The following is an 18,557-nucleotide window of genomic DNA, read 5'->3' as shown; positions in this document are numbered from 1 at the left end:
AAGAACAGGCTTGCCTTCAATTTAAACCCCTTTTACCTTCTCTGATACCATTAATCAGGTTCCTCTTTCTCTAATTGGTACATTCGAAGGCCCCATCTCTCTTTCTCTCTACCCATCCGGCAAAGGAGTTTCTCTCTCTTCTGTCCATATTTCTGCATTTTCTGATGAGATTCAAGTTTTCCTGTGGCACCAACAACAAGAACAAAGAGGGTATACAGATGAGAGAGATTGGTGGTTAGGGATGGCAGAAGGTTGAGAGAGAGAGAGAGAGAGAGAGAGAGAGAGAGAGAGAGAGAGAGAGAGAGAGAGAGAGAGAGAATGGAGTATCGGTTCATGGGGGATCAAGTGATGGATGATGGAGTGGTGATAATATCAGGAGTGGAGAGAGAGAGAGCGAGAGAGATGACGATTGGGAGGATGAAGTGCATGTCTTGCAAGGAAGAGTACTTCGAGGAGAAGGCGGGCACCTGCAAAGAGTGCTACGATGAGGCTTCGGAGACGGAGGAGGAGTTGAAGAAGGAGATTGAGGAGCTGAGGGCCAACATATCCTTCCTCAGGCTTAGCCCCCCTCATTCCTCTCTCTCTCAACATTTCTCTGACCTCCAAATTGAGACCCCATGTGGAAGATGCATCCCTGCTCACAAGGCAGTCTTGGTACAACACAAACTCTCTCTCTCTCTCTCTATTTCTCTCTCTAGTGGATCTTCTCTCTGCTCTCTCTCCAGTGGGTCTTCTCTCTCTTGTAACATTTTATTTATTTCTGTACTTTTTGAAATTTATTGGAAAATAGCTTGTATGCTCTAATCTCAACTTCTGGTTCTGTTTAGGAATAGCATATTTATATGGGGGACTGGATTGGGTACTTTCGGTCCTATTATCTTATTCCTTTCCTTCTTATAAAATGGAATTCGTGGGAAGAGGACTTTGCATAATTCTTCAAGTGTTTCAACTGAATTTAGAACTGAATTAATATCTCATAGAAAGAATGGCAATAGACTTTGAACTAGTAATCGTCTTAAAGTATGCCTGAAACCATCATCAGAACTGACAGGAATATCATCACAGTTCTTAACTTGTTACTGAAACTTTATTAGAATGATTGCTTGTAAGAGTCCTCTTGGTGAGAACTGTTTTCTTCCGATGTTTCATGATTGCTCACTGTTTTGGGTTTGGAAATCGAAGCACGCCTAAGGTTAGGAATGTCCAATGTTGAGTTTGAAGATGAATCGATTAAAATAGGTGGTTTGCAGGCGTGTTATAGATTGGTTGCTTGGCAGCCAATTACTTCCTTCTAGTGGATTTTTATACAGAGGGTTTTAGGTTTTATGATTTCAGTTATGTTAAATAGGTGATTGCTTATATGATTTTATGTATATTGTTTGAGAATTATACATGGATCTGATATGCATTTTAAAAGTGTATCTGTTTGTGCAATGATTCCACTAAAGGAGTGCAAGTATACAAGTATCCAACATTTCAAAACTGTCTTGTTGTTGTACATGTTGATAATTTGAGCTGCAAAGGCCCCAGTTTCCTTTGCCATAACCATTGAACTTCATTTTAACTTCGAAAGCAGAGAGTTTTATGCCTTCGCTGAAGCTCATTTGAGCCTCTGCCATGATTTTGAAATTCCATTATCTTTTCCAAGTCAATTCTCGCATTGCAAGCCTTAAATGTATTATCCTTCCTTATTATTGACTTAGCCATTCCTTGACTCATATAGTTTCAAAAAATCATGTGATTCCTCTCTTTCCAAATTCTGGGTGTGTCAACGAGCTAAGCTAGATCTCAGAACACTCGACTCAGCTCATAATGAGCCAAGCTTTAACAGTATTCTGCAGCTTGACAAGCCAACCCAACTACCCAAGCTGATCCAGGACATCTAGTTTATTGATCAAAGAAAAGCTGAGGCAAGCTCTGCTCGAGCTTGTTTAATATATTATAGAGAATTATATTTTATAAAATGAGTATATGTAACTAATTATATAAACATGTAATTTTGGAAACTGCTTGTAGCTTGGAAGTATGGCTTATGTTTGACTTGTTGATACATTGTCTTGGCTAGTTTTTGGCTTGATTTGGCACAATTATGGGCTTATTTGTAGCTTGAATTGGCTTCTTTGTCAACTTGTTTAAATAAAGAAGTCTAGCCAAGCCAAGTGCAAGCTTATCTTCCCTTGATCGAGTCAAACCGAAGCTTGGTTGTTCAAGCTCAAGTCAAGCACCAGTCAAGCACAAGTCAGGCACAAGCGAAGCCTAAGGTTATCCTATAACCACGCAAGCCAAGCTTGAACATGTCCAAACCCAGCTCTACTTGGCCCATTGACACCCCTATCGAGTTTTCAATGTCGTGGCCACAAAGCAAACCTTGTGTAGAACCTGACCATTTAGGTCCTATTCATCCTATCCTATCTCAAGCATGCAATCAACAAGGAACACGTGCAATGTCAACTGACTTTGCAGCCACCATATATATTGATTAGAGCTTCATAAAATCAATAGAAGGTCCATTGTCTCTTCCTACTGCATAAAATAAACATCTAATCCAGAAAAGATGGTCATCTATACTGAAGAAGATGGTCATGATTTTTCTTGCACCATGTCCCGGAGAAAATGACATCTTTTTGTCTAATTTCTAGCAGTATATTTTAGTATCTATCTCAAGGATCTCAAATTTTTTAAAATTTTGGGATCTCATTTTGTTAGGGATATGGATCCCACATGTTTTCTTGATCTCTGCCTTAAAAAACTAGATGAGCTGATGATTTTCGCAATTTCTAGCCAGCTGGGAAACCATATTTATAATATAGTTTTAATTCTTGCCAGCTATAAATAAATAGATCCCTTCTTTAAAAGAGTATATGTAGTCTTAGATTATAACTACTCTTCAAGCTTGGGAATAAGATCCCCAAATTGTTGGGATAAACATCTCAAAAGGTTGGGATCTAGATCCCTAAAAGGTTGGGATCGAGATCCCTAACATTTGGAGATATCAATTTGTAACATATTCACTTTAGGGACTACACACAATACTCCCAACCATAGGGATCTTCTAGCCTTTCATGATCTCCTACTCTCGATCCCAATCCTAACAACTATGTAACTCATTATTAACTTTGTGACTGGTGTCTGCACTGTATATCTTCTGAACATCTCATACATAGGGCCACCAACTCCTCTTGCTTACTAGTAACTAACGAGAAAGTTTCTCTTAACACCATAAATTTAGGGAGCAGTGTATCAAAAAGTGCTAGGCGGGTCCTAGGTGGCCTAGGGGGTCCAGGCCACCCAGCTCTTAGGCGGGCGCCCAGAACCTGGGCGGGCGCCCAGAACCTGGGCGGGCGCCCAGAACCTGGGCGGCTATCCAGTTGAAAAAAACTACCAAATTACCAAATACCATATTCCAAGTTGAAAAAAACAAAGATAGACGTCAAGAAGAGAATTTTGATAATCCATATTGTTAAAATAGTAAACTGTAAAACCATACAAGTGTAGGATATAACGTCAACACTCAACATAACAGAAATATACAGAAATTTAGAAAATATACAATTTAACAAAAGTCAACACTCATGACTCAACACAACAGTCAACACTCAGCACCAAGAGGCAGGAGTCTTCAGTCGTCATCCTCATCATCATCATCATCGGAAGGAATATCAATAGGGCAAGCCTCATCATATGAATCAGAGTTGAGGCCATCATCATCAGAGTCATCTCCCTCTTCAATATAACGCTCGTCCTCCTCTGTTTCTTCTGAATCTGCCTCTTCCTCCTCTTCTTCTACCATCTTCTTACTAGTATGTGCTGTCTGTACAGATGAGGCCCTAGGAGTCTTGGCTGCTCAACCATTTTTTTTGTGCTTTTTTGAACTCAAATATTGTATAATTTCCTCTCTGGTAGCCTCAGGAACATTTTTACACGGGGCAACATCCCCCTTAATACCGGCAAGGTGTTTTTTAAATCGATAAATACCCCCATCAGTATCCTTTCCACAATAATTACATTTAATACGATTTTTATCACTTAGATCCGGGTTATAACCATACTTCCAACCCGGATCACCACTCCGACTAGAACCTGGAGAAGATACTTCAATAGAACAAGGCTTATTTTCAATCTTTTCTGGTTCTTCTAAATTAAGATGTCTAATCTCATCCCGAACTGCTTCAAGAACCTTTGTACAAGAAGCAACATTACCTCTAACACCAGCAAGGTGTTTTTGAATCGGCTAATACCCCCATTGGTATCTTTTTCACAAAAATTACACCTTATACAATTTTTATCATTTGGTTTTGGGTTGTACCCATACTTCCAACCCGGACCACTTTTTCTAGAAGTAGCAAAAATAGATCTATGACAAGGATTTTGTTTTTGTTTTTGTTTTGCATTACTTATATATTGCTTAATCTCATCTTTGATAGCTTTAGGAACATTTTTACAAGGGCCAACATCCCCCTTAATACCGGCAAGATGTTTTTTAAACCGGTTTATGCCTCCTTTTGTATCTTTTTTACAAAAATTGCATCTAACGCAATTTTTGTCATTTGGATTCGAGTTGTATCCATATTTTCAACCCGGATCTCCACTCCGACTAACTCTTGAAGAAGATATCTCAAAATAAAACAATCAATCTAAAAAATAAAGTTTTGCACTTACTTTGATTGCTCGAACTCCAAACTTTGAGACACTTCGATCCAATGAAATGTAGTTTTTTGGAGGTTTCTTACTCTCTAAAATGGGTTCTTGTGGGTTTAGGTTTCAAATGAACCTAAAACCGCTTCTTCTAACCTTTTATATCTTTAAAAAAAATCAAAACAAAAAACAAAAAAGAAACATTTCCGCCTCTGGGCGGGGCGCAGGCCCTAGGCGGGGCGCAGGCCCAGTTTGGCCGCCTAGGCTTGGGTGATACGCCCTGGCCTTTTGGACTGCCTAGGCGCTGAGCAGTCCGCCTTTTTGAACAATGGTAGGGAGCTTGGTTGAGGGGTGGAAATTCCTCCTCGAAGTCTCGCTTTTGCCAGAGCTTGGGTGGAGCTCGTTCCCCCCATCAAGGGATCTTGATCCCTCTCTTATAGGGATCTTGATCCTTAAACAAATGGATCTCCGCCCTATAGAGGGGGATTGCAATTTCATTGAAAATGGGTGTGCAATCCTGGTTTGAAGGGATTTTGAACCCATGGGGAGTTTCAAATTTGAACTCGACGTCATGGATTTCATGTTGCTTTTTGCTTCTTGATATTTTCGAGCAAATGACTCCTTGTGTTGATTTATTTATTTATTTATTTATTTTTTCTGTTCTATGGGTGTGCTTGGTATTGGTGAAAATTGTTGAGTCGACCTAATCACTTAAGTCGGCTTGAACCCGAGGATGTCCTCTATCCCATATGATCCCAAACTAGGGAATCATTTGGGTTGTCTAGAATCAGAGGCGTCATTGTAGTGAATCACCCACTTCACTATAGTGACTTGGGAAATGGTTTCATGACCCTAGAATTACTTTTTTCTCAAATTTTTACCGTGACTTTCAGGCTATAAAGTTTTCATTGTACATATATATAAATAATGCTAAGTGGAGTATACTTTTTTTTTTACTTTTTAAAGATAACATTATAAATAAAATTGTAAACACATGCACACACACCACACCAGTGTTGTCAAATTCGCTTCGATTGAAGTCTTTGGAATTTAGGCCTAGACCGAAGTGAAGTGAAGCGAAGCGAAATCTGTACTATTGCTTTGGGCAGATTTGGGCCGCTTCGAGCTGCTTCGGTTAGATTTGGGCTTGCTTTGGGCCTTTTCGGCCGAAGCAAAGAAATATCTATTTAATTTTTTTTTTTGAAATTTTTATTTTAAATTTTTTCCATTATATATAATATATATATATATATCTAATTTATTTATATTAAATTTTTAAAAAAGTCTGAAGTCTCCCCCCAAATCGGTCGAAGCGCCGAATCGCTTCATTTTTCTTGCCAAACCTATAGTTACCGGGATCTCCTACTTTGGTAGGCGATCCCTTTGCGGATCTCGATTCTGTCGCTCTCGGAGCGGATCTCTCAAGGATCTTGATTTTTAAATTTTGGGATCTCGAATCCCATTGACAGGGATCCTGATTCCTGTTGTTAAGGATTTCTATCCCAACCTTAAAGACTAAGACAACAACCAAGCTGATGATTTTCTTTGTTTATAGCCAACTAGCAACACAACTATAGCGTGCTTGCTATCAATAATGAGATCCCTACTTTTAAAAGTATACATAATCCTAGATTATCATACACTTTAAGGTTGGTAACAAAATCCCCAAAAAGTTGGGATTAAGATCCCCAAAAAGTTGGGATTAAGTTCACCAAAAAGGTTGGAATCTTGATTCCTAACATTTGGGGACTCGATCCCTAACATTTGCATTGTACAGACAACGTTCCCAACCATAGGAATCTTCTAGCATTTCACGATCCCTCGCTCCCGATCCCGATCCCGATACCGTTTTCGCTCCCATTCCCAACAACTATGGCCAAACCGAAGTAGACTCCGAAGCGGATTTGACAGCATTGCACCGCACACATATATACAACTCTAAAAGAAAATTACATATATCAATACATACTCACATGTGTCTATGTGAGTTTGTATTATGAAGGGCACATCCCAAGGACTCCCATATATATAGTAGATATCAAGCCACTCTCGGGCTGCTCCTAAATAACAATTGTAGGCGCTCCCTAGGTAGGGAGTTGCAGGCATGGGTTGATCCCAAGCTCCCATTGCTGCTCTCACTTCCCCACAGCTCTTACTCCCAATAACCATGCTCCTAACCAAGTAGTGTTTAAAAAAAATGGATCGTTTACATCCAATCCTGATCTGGATCATTCTTGAATCGTCTGGATCGGTGATCCCAATTTTTTTTTAAAATAAAACGAAATGAAATAAAAATCAAAATAGAGGTTTATAGGGTGGGGATAGGGGCACAATGGAAAACACTAGATGAGTTAAAGTAAAAAGGAAAAAAAAGAATGGTAAGGGGGCTTTTAAGAGGGGAACCAATCCGGGACTCATACCATTCTAGAACTAGGGTGGCAATGGACCCTACTAGACCTGGGACTTGACGGTTATACTTGACCTCAGGTCTGGGTATAGGTCCAAATTTTGGACACGAATACTATTCGAGTCCAGGTGTAGCTGGACCCGACTCGTACGTGTACTCATCGGGTATATGATGGCAATCATGTGGCTTTAGGAGCGCGCTACGTGTTCATATTGTCACAAATGGGCAATATTTACAATATTATTGGTAAAAAAAAAAAGCTCATAGTCATGGGGTATATGATGGCAACAAAAAGGGCAAAAAAAAAAAAAGCTCAGTCATAGGGTGGCAATGGATCTGACCAGACCTTGGACCCAATGGGGACGCGTAGGACCCGACGGGTCCAAATTTTGGATCCGAATACTATTCGAGTCAAGGTCCAGCAAGACCCGACCTGTTGCCACCCTATCTAGAACCGGTTGTCTTGACCGATTTCGAATCCAGACCGGTGACCCATATCGAAAATCGTCGTGATTTAAAACACTGTGACCAAGCTTTGAATAAATGAATCACATTGTTTGAAAAATTGCCGATTTGGGTCGGAATCGCTCAATTCGTATCATAATCATTCGATTTGGATTGAAAATTGTCCTATGCGATCCAAATCCTATAATATATCGGGATCCGGTTGTGTCCCCCTGGAACTGGCCAGTTAGTCCGTACCGGTTCTCCATAAGAACTAGGCAGTTGCTATTGAACCAGATGCAAATCCACATTTTTTTCAAATTTTTACTTTGCAATTGATGTGGTAGCCCACCTGTCTTTGATGTTCAACATTTTAATATTTGTTGGGCCCTTAAGTTTTTTTGTTAAAAGAGAGACGTGATGGCCCACCCCTCCTCAATGCTCAACATTCTAATGTTCGAGTGCCCCACTGGCCCATCTTAGCTTTCCTCACGCATGGGATACACAATAGTACCTTGACATTGGCGCATAACACTTTTATAATGGCATTTGCTCCTAAAAATCTTTGATGTGGGACAATTTTTAGCCTTCTCTCTTTAATTGTATTGGGGTAAATAAACTCTGGTGCTAATAAATTGTGGGGTGAATAATACTAGTTTATGGGATATTTAAAAAGAAAAAATAACCTTAGCTATGGGATATTTAAAAAGCAAAAAATAATATTAGCATATGGTATATTTAAAAATAAAAAAATAATACTTGCTTATGGGACATTTGAAATAAAACATACCACTAGCTCAAGGGGCACCTTTAGTCCATAAGCACACTTCATAATCTATTTTCAAGTTGCTTTATCCATTATTCCTCATTTATCATCATCATCATCATCATCATCATCATCATATCCTTTTCCCAATTAATTGGGGTCGGCTACACGAATCCTGGTCTGCCGTTCTTCTCTATTAAGGGCCATACCCTATATCATTTCGGACTACTTCCAGCCACGTTCTTTTGGGCCTGCTCCTTATTGCCTATTGGTGCCACACCTAAATTCTCCCAAATGTATTAATTTTGAATTCTATTCTATCTTGTCTTGTCACTCATCCATATCAACATGCTCATCTCTGCTACACTTATTCCTCATTACAATTATTTATTTATTGGGTGTGGTTTCTATAAGGTTGCAACCTTAAACAATACAATTAAGGTGCACCTCCAAATTTTATCATAACATGTAATTTTTGTGTAAATTTGTTTTAGGATTATCTCAATATCTATTTTAATATCTAATTATAAAATCTTAAACTCCTAAAATGGTTAAAATCAAGTAGATCTATAAACATATGAAAATCTTGAAAATGGAAGGTCTAGATAATGTGTTGCTAGATGCACTATTTTTAGGACTCAAAATCTTTTATTTTTTATTTTTTTTATATTCATACATCTCGATGTCGAGATGATCAATTAGAGGGTTTTTCAACACTAAAACAACCTTTTCCAATAGATTTTTGAGGTGCATCTTTGATTCTACATTTTAAGATTGCAACCTTATATAAAATTTTTCCTAATTTATTTATCTAGTTTTTTAATTTTAGTAAAACATGATTGAAAATTTATGTCTACAAATTCAATATTTTTTTCCATACTAAATATTACACAATAGATCTATTTATTTGTGATGGTCATACCTTTTCTTTATCTCTATTAAATAAAATGGTCCAAAACTATCATACACTTCTTTTTTTGTTCCACTATAAATTTGAGTTAGAGAGATCTATTTTATTGCAATGAGTTACATTTCAAATTTCATTTTGACTATAAAATGAATATAATGGATAAAACACTTGGACATGAGACAGATTCTCAATATTTATGTATTTTCAGTAAAATAACATCAGTATAATAATAAAATACTATAATACAAAAACTTTGTTTTTTTAAAAACCTAAAAACAATAGATTTTTAAGAAATTTTGGTATTTTTTAGAATTATTTTTAATGTCGAATCTTGCCGATCCGGCAAATCCTCTGATCCGGTTAGCCGATCCAGGTCACCGATTTGTTTTTTTCAAACCTTGATGGATCAGTGACCCAGATTGTCCATCTTGAAACTTTGGTCGGGTCGGCGGATCGGTGATCTGGGTCTGTGGATTGGTTAGATCAACGTTAGAAAGATTTCAAAAAATCACTAAAATTTCTTAAAAGCCTAGTTTTTATATGTTTTTTTTTTTAAAATAGTGGTATTTCATTATAGTTTTTATTATTTTATTGAAAGTACATAGATATTGAGAACCTAGCCTGAGTATTTTTTATCTATTGCATTTATTTTATAGTTAACATGAAATTTAAATACAACTAACTGCAGTAAAATGGATCTCTCTAACTCAAGTTTATAGTTAAAAAAGTAAGTGTGTAATAGTTTTGGACCTTTTGATTTAATAGAGAGAAAAAAGCAGTATGGCCCTCACAAATAAATAGATCTAATGTGTAACAATTATTATCGACCAATGTTAACCATTTACTAAAAAATAAAATAAAATAATAAGGACAAAAAAAAAAAAGAATTTGGAAACATAAATTTGCATGTTTTAATAAAATTAAAAAAATGGATAAACAATTCATACTTGCAATGTGGGATAATGGATAAAGCAACTTGAAAATAGATTTTGAAGTGGGTATATAGACTAAAGGTGCCCCATGAGCAAGTGTTATTTTTTTTCTTTTCAAATATCCCATGAGCTAGTATTATTTTTTTCTTTTAAAATATCCCATAAGCTAGTATTATTTTTTTCATTTTGAAATATCCTATGAGCTAGTATTATTTTTTCTTTTTAAATATCCCAATGAGCTATTATTATTCACCCACATTTTATTGGCCCTGGAGTTTATTCACCCAACACAATGAAATGGTCGAGACTTGAGAGAAAGGGATAAAGAAAATTGTCTCGCATCATAGATTGGTGGGAGCAAATGATACTATAAAATGGTCCTAACCCAAAATGAATATTAAATCTCATGTTTGAGGTAAGCCAAGCGTAAACAAATATTAAATGATGAGCTAAAAAATAGGTGTACAAAATATGGGGTGGGCCACCACATCCATTTTTTGATTAAAAATTTAAGATTTGGAAATAAAAAAAGTGAATAGTTTCAAAAAACAAAAAATTGGAAAAACGTGGAAACCGGTTGAGGCAATGGTTCTCTTTGACAGAACAAAATTTAACAATTGCAAATAAAAATTTGAAAAAAACTGGGCACCGGTTGAGGTGTATGCTTCTCTTTGACAGAACCAACCCAAACTGGTACGGAGTAGCTTGAACCGGCTTTTTTTGGGCGGAAACAGCCGGTTCTTGGTAAATCATGGGAAGCGGATTGCCCAGGACGATTCCTCATCCGGATCAGGTCACTCGATCTTGATGGTGATTTTTCAAACACTGGTCCTAACCACCAAAAAGAAAAAAAACCTCTCCTAAGGTGAGGTGGGTGAGGTGGGAAATTGACTCTCCCGGGTCTCCCTTTATGGCAAATACAGATTTATAATTTGGATATCACAATCCCTAGAAAACCACTTTTGCAAAGTCTCATGATGCTACCTCTCTACTCTAAACCTGGATATAAGGTTGCCACTTGCATTCATCCAATTAGCACTTCTAAGTTCTTATATCACTTGCTACTTACTAATTGAACGCCGAACTCTTGATATATTCCTTGTCTTTTTTTGCTTCATGTGTGACCCTTGAGTACCATGGACAGTGTATCTCTCTTGCTTTTTATTTTGTATTATTATTTTTTTCTGGTTCTACTTACCGCGCATTTCTTTGTTAAACATTGCCTTCCTTTGACCAACAGTCTGTAAACTCTATCATCAGAGCCATTTAGCCAACATGAGCTTATATAGTAGATTAGTCACCTGGACATCTAGAAGCCATCTTATAGGCGGCATCACTCTACCCATTGGGTGAAGTGTACTTTTTGGGATGGTTAGTTCTAGTCCACAGAAGATCCAAATGTCTGCTGACTTAGAGACTGCTAGTTGACTTTGGCATTTCAAAAAGAAGCACAACATGGAATTATGATTATCTAATCACTGTGACTTTGAATTGGATGATGTTTCCATATGATAGTACTATATGGTCTTTATCTTTATCACTCTCTCAATTACATGGTCCAGTGATTTCCTTTTTGGTGGTCATACACAATGTACAAATATTTGGCCACCCAACCGCCTAGGTGGCTTGTTTCTCAAACCGCGTAGGTGGGGGGGTCCAGGTGGACTTGCTTGGTGCCACCTCCCTAATTTTTTTTCTTTTATTTAGTGAGAGAGAATTAGGTCTATGGAGAGATTTTTATTGTTTGTACTTCTATTCATTTATTTTAGAAAAAAAAAAATTCCTTTTTCAATAAAAGTATCATTTTTTTTTTATATTTGTTCATTAAAAAAATGAAGTACCTTGCACAGTTCTTAAAATAGTAAAGTATCCTTTTCCTTTTATTTAGTAAAATACCTTTCTTTAATTTTTAGAAGAGAGAGAGGGTGCATTTCTTAAAAAAGCACACATGTGGCACATTCACACAATAACACATGCACATAGCCATGATATTAATATTAATTTTTTAGCCATGATATTAATATTTTTTTTTTATACAATTGCACATTGCCTGGTATTGATATTAATTTTTTTATACAAATCAAAATCATAAAACAAAAAGAACAAAAAAACAACAGGGCCGCCCAGGTATACAGGGGTGGCCATCTCCGCCTTCTTGAACATTGGTTATGCACAATTGCAAATGCACAGAAAGAGGGTGGATGAACGATTGACACTCCTATCATCCTTGCAACGTCCTCCATCCCGTTTCTTCTATCCTTACAGACCTTGTTTTCATTTTTGATAATTTGGCTTTTTTCCTCAGAACCTTCCAAAAGATTTTGACATGAATTTAAGAGTAAGTCTATGATTGACAATTGACCCCCAAACACAGTCTTGTTATCCACACGTATGGTAAATCTGTTTCCATACGAGGCCCAATACATTCTGGAGAAACTAGCAATGGAAAGCGTGCTAATATCCAAAGCGACTTCCAGCAATACATCTAATTGTATGATTTCTCCAAATCAAACTAAGACAATTTGGTGTTTGTGTATATCACGGGTTAGGGTTGTATTCTAACCTTACTTTCTTTAGGATGTACTTTGTAACATCCCTGTCCTAGGATTTTTATGTTTCTACACTTACTAACTTACTAATTAACAAAACCTAATGTAGTAAGGGGAATTCTTGCCCTAATGACTTTTGAGGAGAAGTTTACTTGCTTTGAGGAGAAGGACTGTATGGAATGGTTGATTTAATCATCTCGGTGGTAATCATTTTTGTTACAGCCTATGCTACAGGAACTTCCTAGGGCTTTTCGGCTTTTCCCTTATCAACAATAATAAACTGGTTCTTGTTGTTGCATTGACTGGAGGTACACTGCTGGACGTTATGAGAATCATTTCATGAGATACTATACTGTCCTTGGGGTGCTTGGTCCTTTTGTTCCTTCAAAGCTTTGAAAGTCCAAACAAGCTGGATAATATGGTGGTTAAAAGTAAAGGATTTGGTTGTTCTCAGTCTAGGACATGGATAGCATCCCTGGTATTGTAGTTGGTTATTAAAGGCTTCAACTATTTTATTATCAGTAACCAAACATCTTTCTTATGTTCCAACTTTTATTAGGACATTGTCATTTGCCAAAAAAGATGCATGTAACATGTTATTTTATTTCATTTGACAGTTCTAAGAATCACAGTTGAGTTAGAACCATGAAGCATAACATGCATCATGGTTGTGCTATTACCGTGATGCTCTCTATGTGAACCACGGTTCTCTTAGAACCGTTAAGGTCTTCATGATATGAAACATGCCCCCACATAAGAGGCGTCACGGTTGAGCTAGGATCGTGGTGCCTTAAATGGTTCACTTAGAACTGTGAGGATCCCCTAAGAGACATCACGGTTAGTGCCGTGATGCTTTCTAAGTTGTCCAACTTCACTTAAGAATCACGGTTTACTTAGAACCGTGAAGGGTATTTTGGGTCACAAAATCCCAAATAGTGAAGAAAGGGGTATGAGTGAGGTTTTGAAAGATTTAGGGTTTTTTTTTCTAATAACCCAAAAAAAGGGATATTTTTTATAATTTCCCTATTTTTGACAGTGACGTTGCTGGTCTTGTTTTTTGCAGCCAAAAGTTTTCGAGGATTACAAGTACCAAAAATGTTTCTTCTTCAAGGTTTTAAGAGGGATTTCCTGCAAGGACTTCCCAAACATAATTCATGGTTCTTGTTTCATAAGATTTCTGAGTTTTGACTTTCAACTTTCAATGCTGTAGATGAGGGATTCATGCTGTGCTGTTTTGAACTTTGACCAGATTGTTTCAATTAGTGGGCATGACATGAAAATTGAATGGCAGCTGGCACACCTTTGATGGTTGTCAAAGACTCAAAGTTGAATGATCTAAGTTGCAGGTCATGCATCCCAAATCCATTAGCGGGGTTCTCAAATGTTTCTTAAAGCCTTCAACTACTTTATTATCAGTAACCAAACATCTTTTTTATATTCTAACTTTAATTAGGACATTGTCATTTGCCAAAAAAGGTGAATGTAACATCCCAGATACACATAAAGATCCTTCTGTGGGACATATAATCTTGATTTTAGATCATGTCTTTATAAAAAAACAAGACTTAAGTTTATAATTAAGAAGAAAGAAAGTAATTATGTTTCAAAATCGTGTTTTATATATATTTTTTTCAAAGAAAAAAGTGATGCTGCAATCCATTTCTATCAAAAAAGAAAGTCTAAAATGTACGTCAATCATACAAAAATATTTCTGCAACAACTTGATCGTTTTTTTTTTTTTTTAAAAAAAATTTAATGGTGCAAAGATGCTTAAATCCATATCAAGTAAAAAGGATATATGTCTTAAGTGCATTGGTTCCATAATTGCATTAAACAAGGGATGGCAGGGCCAGTTTTAGCAACTTTGGACAAAAGCTTAACTCTCTTATCTCTTTATATATATTCTCTTTCGATCTATGCTTTCGTTCCTTTTCTAATTTATGATAAAAGGATAGGGGGAAAAAGGAACAGCCTATTCTGACTGAAATTTATTAATTTTTATTAGTAAAATTAACAATAATTTTTTATGTTCTTTAAATTTGCATATAATTTTGTAATTATATTTTATCGTAAGAGCGCTCATGTTATGCTTCCAGATGAGGGAGCTTCTTGCTAACAATGATCCACCTAGAAGTATGGACAAGACACTTGTTGTCAATTAAGTTCTTGACAGATATTAAATAAATACAAGACCAAGAACATGATGATCATATTGTGGTGTGGACCTGATGGGCCTGCTAAAGTAGCCTTACCCTTCGGTATAGCATAAATAGAAGACCTTCTTAGAGTGAAGTAACTTAGCTACTGTAATGGAGTTCAACAGAAGATAATTGAGAAAGTATACCAGTCGAGTATTTAGAATAGCTAGAGTTATTGGTCCTAGAAATTCGGGAAAGGACTGAAGTTACTTAAAAAGCCTACTGTAGCTAAAGCATGAGCAAGCTGCTTGAGAGTTCTTAGATTGATCGAACAAAAACTTGAGAGAGCTTTGGAGCATCTGCGTTGTGGATTGTCCGTCTTTCTGATCAATTTAAGGTTAACATTATAAAAAAAAAACAAAAACTTGAGTGTAAGAGGACAGAAGTGTGAAGGTAGAAGCTGAGTCATTGAAATCCTTTGTGTTTGTCTCACTAGGATCAGAGGCAACTATTGTGTTTGACCATGTCATTCCCGCATGCCCAAGGTATTATCATCAGTTGTTGCCACCGGACCGAACTTTTTGCTGTTGTTGCAAAAGACCTACTTCTTGTGACAAGAACAGTGTGTCTGCTTGCTTCATGAGGCTACTACTCCACTTGGCTGTAGTCGCGTGAGGTGCTCCCCAGTTACATAGTCACAAACTTTAAAAAGACGATTAAGAATGTCTAGGACGATATCAATCACATCCTTTAAGCTTGATTTTCACACAAGAAGGGAGCTTAGGCAATTCTCTGAAGCCAGAGGATCAGAGAGGAAATCGTTAATTGGTGGTGGATAAGTGATGATGAATGAGGCTTGCATACCATCAAAGTTTAGCTTTAAGTAAGCAAAGTAAGAACTGATTTCCTGCTGAACGATCTCAGTTTCCTCATTAGGCTGACGACCTCTATGGAATCCATCACATTATTCTATATCCCAGAGAAATTGTTGAAGTGATCTTGAATAGACAGTTCTCTTATTCTTCCATGATACTTTCTGCTTGAGTGGACACAAACATGCATATTCATCCTAGAGTTGACCTTGTTGAAGTAGTCCCAAATGGCATTAGTGCTAGGCTGTTAATTTGCGGGTATGCGCAATATTAGGCTCCACAAATCAATAATCCATGACACAGTATAGACATAACAGTTCATAGGTGTGTATGTTCTTATTGTATGGCCTGGGGAATGTTTCCATGCACATAGCCACATAATGTTCTTCCCATGGGAAATCATCATAAAAAATACCAGAATCTCTATTGCTTGCCCTTGAGATGCACAGAAATAAAGTTGCACAGAAACAACGACACTCTATAGTGTTTTTGTGTTCCATAAGAAGAGATGAGATTTGCTTGTATGTTTGGATGAGATTCGGTACTAAGGAGAGATGTAGTCTGGTAATGGCCTTGTGACCTGCGTCCAAACCACCCCCACTCCCCAAAAAAAAAAAAAAAAAGGAAAAAGGAAAAAGGAAGGCATTTCAGAGAATTAGTGCTCAAAAAAAAAAAAAAACTCAGAAGTTGAATATATGTGGAACAAAAAAATGGCATACCAGGAAGGGATGTGGTTGACGTGAAAGACAAGAAGGTACTTCATTTAATTAAGACGATATGTGGTTGGCATAGGAGATGGCAAAAGAAGTATTTTGATTCCTTTCCAAGATTTTCTAGATCACAACAATATAGTGCCATGTCTTCAACCACAGCTTGATAATCTGGCTTTGTCAATTTTATTGGGGGATTCGCATAACTTTGATAAATGTATCTCTTCCCATCCTTTCTTTCATAAGAGAATCAGGAATATGTTGGTGGATTTTCGCTTTATGCATAAAAATAATCTAACCAGCATTATGAACAGACTTTAGATCGTAATCCACTTTGATAGCTGAATCGTAGAAGAAGGCAGTATATCACACTGTCAAGTTCTTTAACGAATTTTTGTATGCTATCCCAATGAGGATAATTCTGTTTGTTTACTTTTCTTACTAATACCCATGTTTGGATGAAAAGAAAGGGAAGCAATAATACTAGAAAAATGACCAAAAGTGGGCTGTAGAAAGGTAAGCAATAATACTAGAAAAATAACCAAAGTGGGCTGTAACTGTTTTGCACCTCAGTGGGGCAATTTGGATTTGTTTGTAATTGCATATTGCATGCAGACATTTATCATTTCTCACAATTTTCATGGTAAATAGCCATTTTATTTTATGCTTGAGATCTTATCAATGGGTTCAAATGTGTTTTACTATGGTTATATGAAATGTGATAGATTGGTGGTGTTAATAATTATTCTTGGCCACATGCTGATTTCTTTTTAGATCTTGGAGATCTGGATAGAACAGATGGTTTTCACCTTTGTTGATTGATGAAGTCTGCTCAATTGGTCACCATTTCTCATTCTCAGTGTTTCTCTTCATATGTGGGGTTGTCTTGAGTATTTGTTCATGCGAGATGGTTGAAATCATGTGTTTCAATCAGTGTGGTGGTGCATAAGCTAGGGCAAGATATATTTTTATTCAGAGATGAAAAATGTTCTTTTGGGTTAAAATCCTTCCTCATTCCTAAATCCTAACACACTTGTCCACACAAATAAACTTGTATAGTTCTACCCAAATTGTTATTATTATTTGTTAAGTGCAACATATTAACATGTCATTCACTTTCCATCTTCTCTCAGATGAGCAAATCTCCAGTGTTCCGGGCCATGCTGGAGAACAACATGGAGGAGAGTAGGAGCAACACCATTAAGATTACAGACATAACTTACGAGGTTATGTTCACCTTCATAGATTACCTTTACACAGCTGAAGTAACCCTAGATGAGGAGAAGGCCTTTGACCTCTTGGTAGTAGCAGAGAAGTATGAAGTGCAGCACCTCAAGAATGTGTGCGAGAAATATTTGACCGCCACACTTAATGTTGAGAATTCCCTTGCCAGCTTTGCATTTGCCCACAAGTATAATGCTAAGCACCTCTCTGAGGCCTCTCTCTCACTCATCTTAGACAACATGCAAACCTTGACAACCCGAGATGAGTACCGAGAGCTGGTGGCTGGAGACCCACGTCTTGTTGTGGAGATTTATGAGTCCTATTTGGCCAAGCAAGCCAATACTGCTGCCTAGGACCCAATACTGCTGCCTAGGACTTGTGAGCCAAGAGCTTGTTTCTTACCCATAGTATCCCTTCTTTATTAAGATTGTATCCCTTCTTTATTAAGAGAGAGATTTCCATCTGGCAGCCTTAATGGTATGATGTTCTCAATTCTGACCTTTGGCTTTTGGGTTCAAGTTGTGTGCATAGAGAAGAGGGAGAAGTGGTCAACGATTTGTCAATGACTCCCTCTTATGTTCTTCCCAAGGCTGCAAATCTTGTACCAAATGCCGTCTGATGTACTGTAAGTTATGGTTGGGATGCTTTATAATGTATTATAATTGATGCTCATATGCCTTAAAAGGTGAGGTGGTAGATTAATGTCTAGTCTACTTATGAGGGTGTCTCAGATATTTTTTACCAGTTCCCATTTTTAAATGAATTGCAAATAAGTATTTTCTCATGAGATTTTATATTTTCATAGTGTATATATATATATATATATATATATATATATATATATATATATATATATATATATATATGGAAAAAGCTAAAAAATGGCTATAGGTGAAATGCTGCAGTATTTCGCTTCTGTCACATACTTGTTATGTTCGTAACGGTTTATTGAACGGACCCACAGCGGATG

At 37.0% G+C, this 18,557-nt stretch overlaps 1 protein-coding gene across 1 annotated transcript; it reads left to right on the top strand.

Annotated features, from left to right (window-relative positions):
• The first annotated feature begins 350 nt into the window (after positions 1–350).
• LOC18424674 (BTB/POZ domain-containing protein At4g08455) lies at positions 351–18,271 on the top strand. The gene is made up of 2 exons (XM_006829252.4): positions 351–654; positions 17,497–18,271. Exons 1-2 carry the CDS (start codon positions 403–405, stop codon positions 17,938–17,940), a joined length of 696 nt encoding a protein of 231 aa, XP_006829315.2. The 5' UTR covers positions 351–402; the 3' UTR covers positions 17,941–18,271.
• Positions 18,272–18,557: the final 286 nt, after the last annotated feature.

The sequence above is a fragment of the Amborella trichopoda genome, chromosome 11, assembly GCF_054954075.1.
Source record: "Amborella trichopoda isolate Santa Cruz 75 chromosome 11, AtrichopodaSantaCruz75HAP2 v2.0, whole genome shotgun sequence".
In the NCBI taxonomy this organism is placed as follows: domain Eukaryota; kingdom Viridiplantae; phylum Streptophyta; class Magnoliopsida; order Amborellales; family Amborellaceae; genus Amborella; species Amborella trichopoda.
This window is presented reverse-complemented; position numbering and strand designations above follow the sequence as displayed.

Bases quoted from the DNA above. Each gene is read 5' to 3' on its own strand.
- LOC18424674 (XM_006829252.4), top strand. From the start codon at position 403: ATGACGATTGGGAGGATGAAGTGCATGTCTTGCAAGGAAGAGTACTTC. The intron at 655-17,496 runs GTACAACACAAA...ATCTTCTCTCAG, and splicing joins CTGCTCACAAGGCAGTCTTG to ATGAGCAAATCTCCAGTGTT.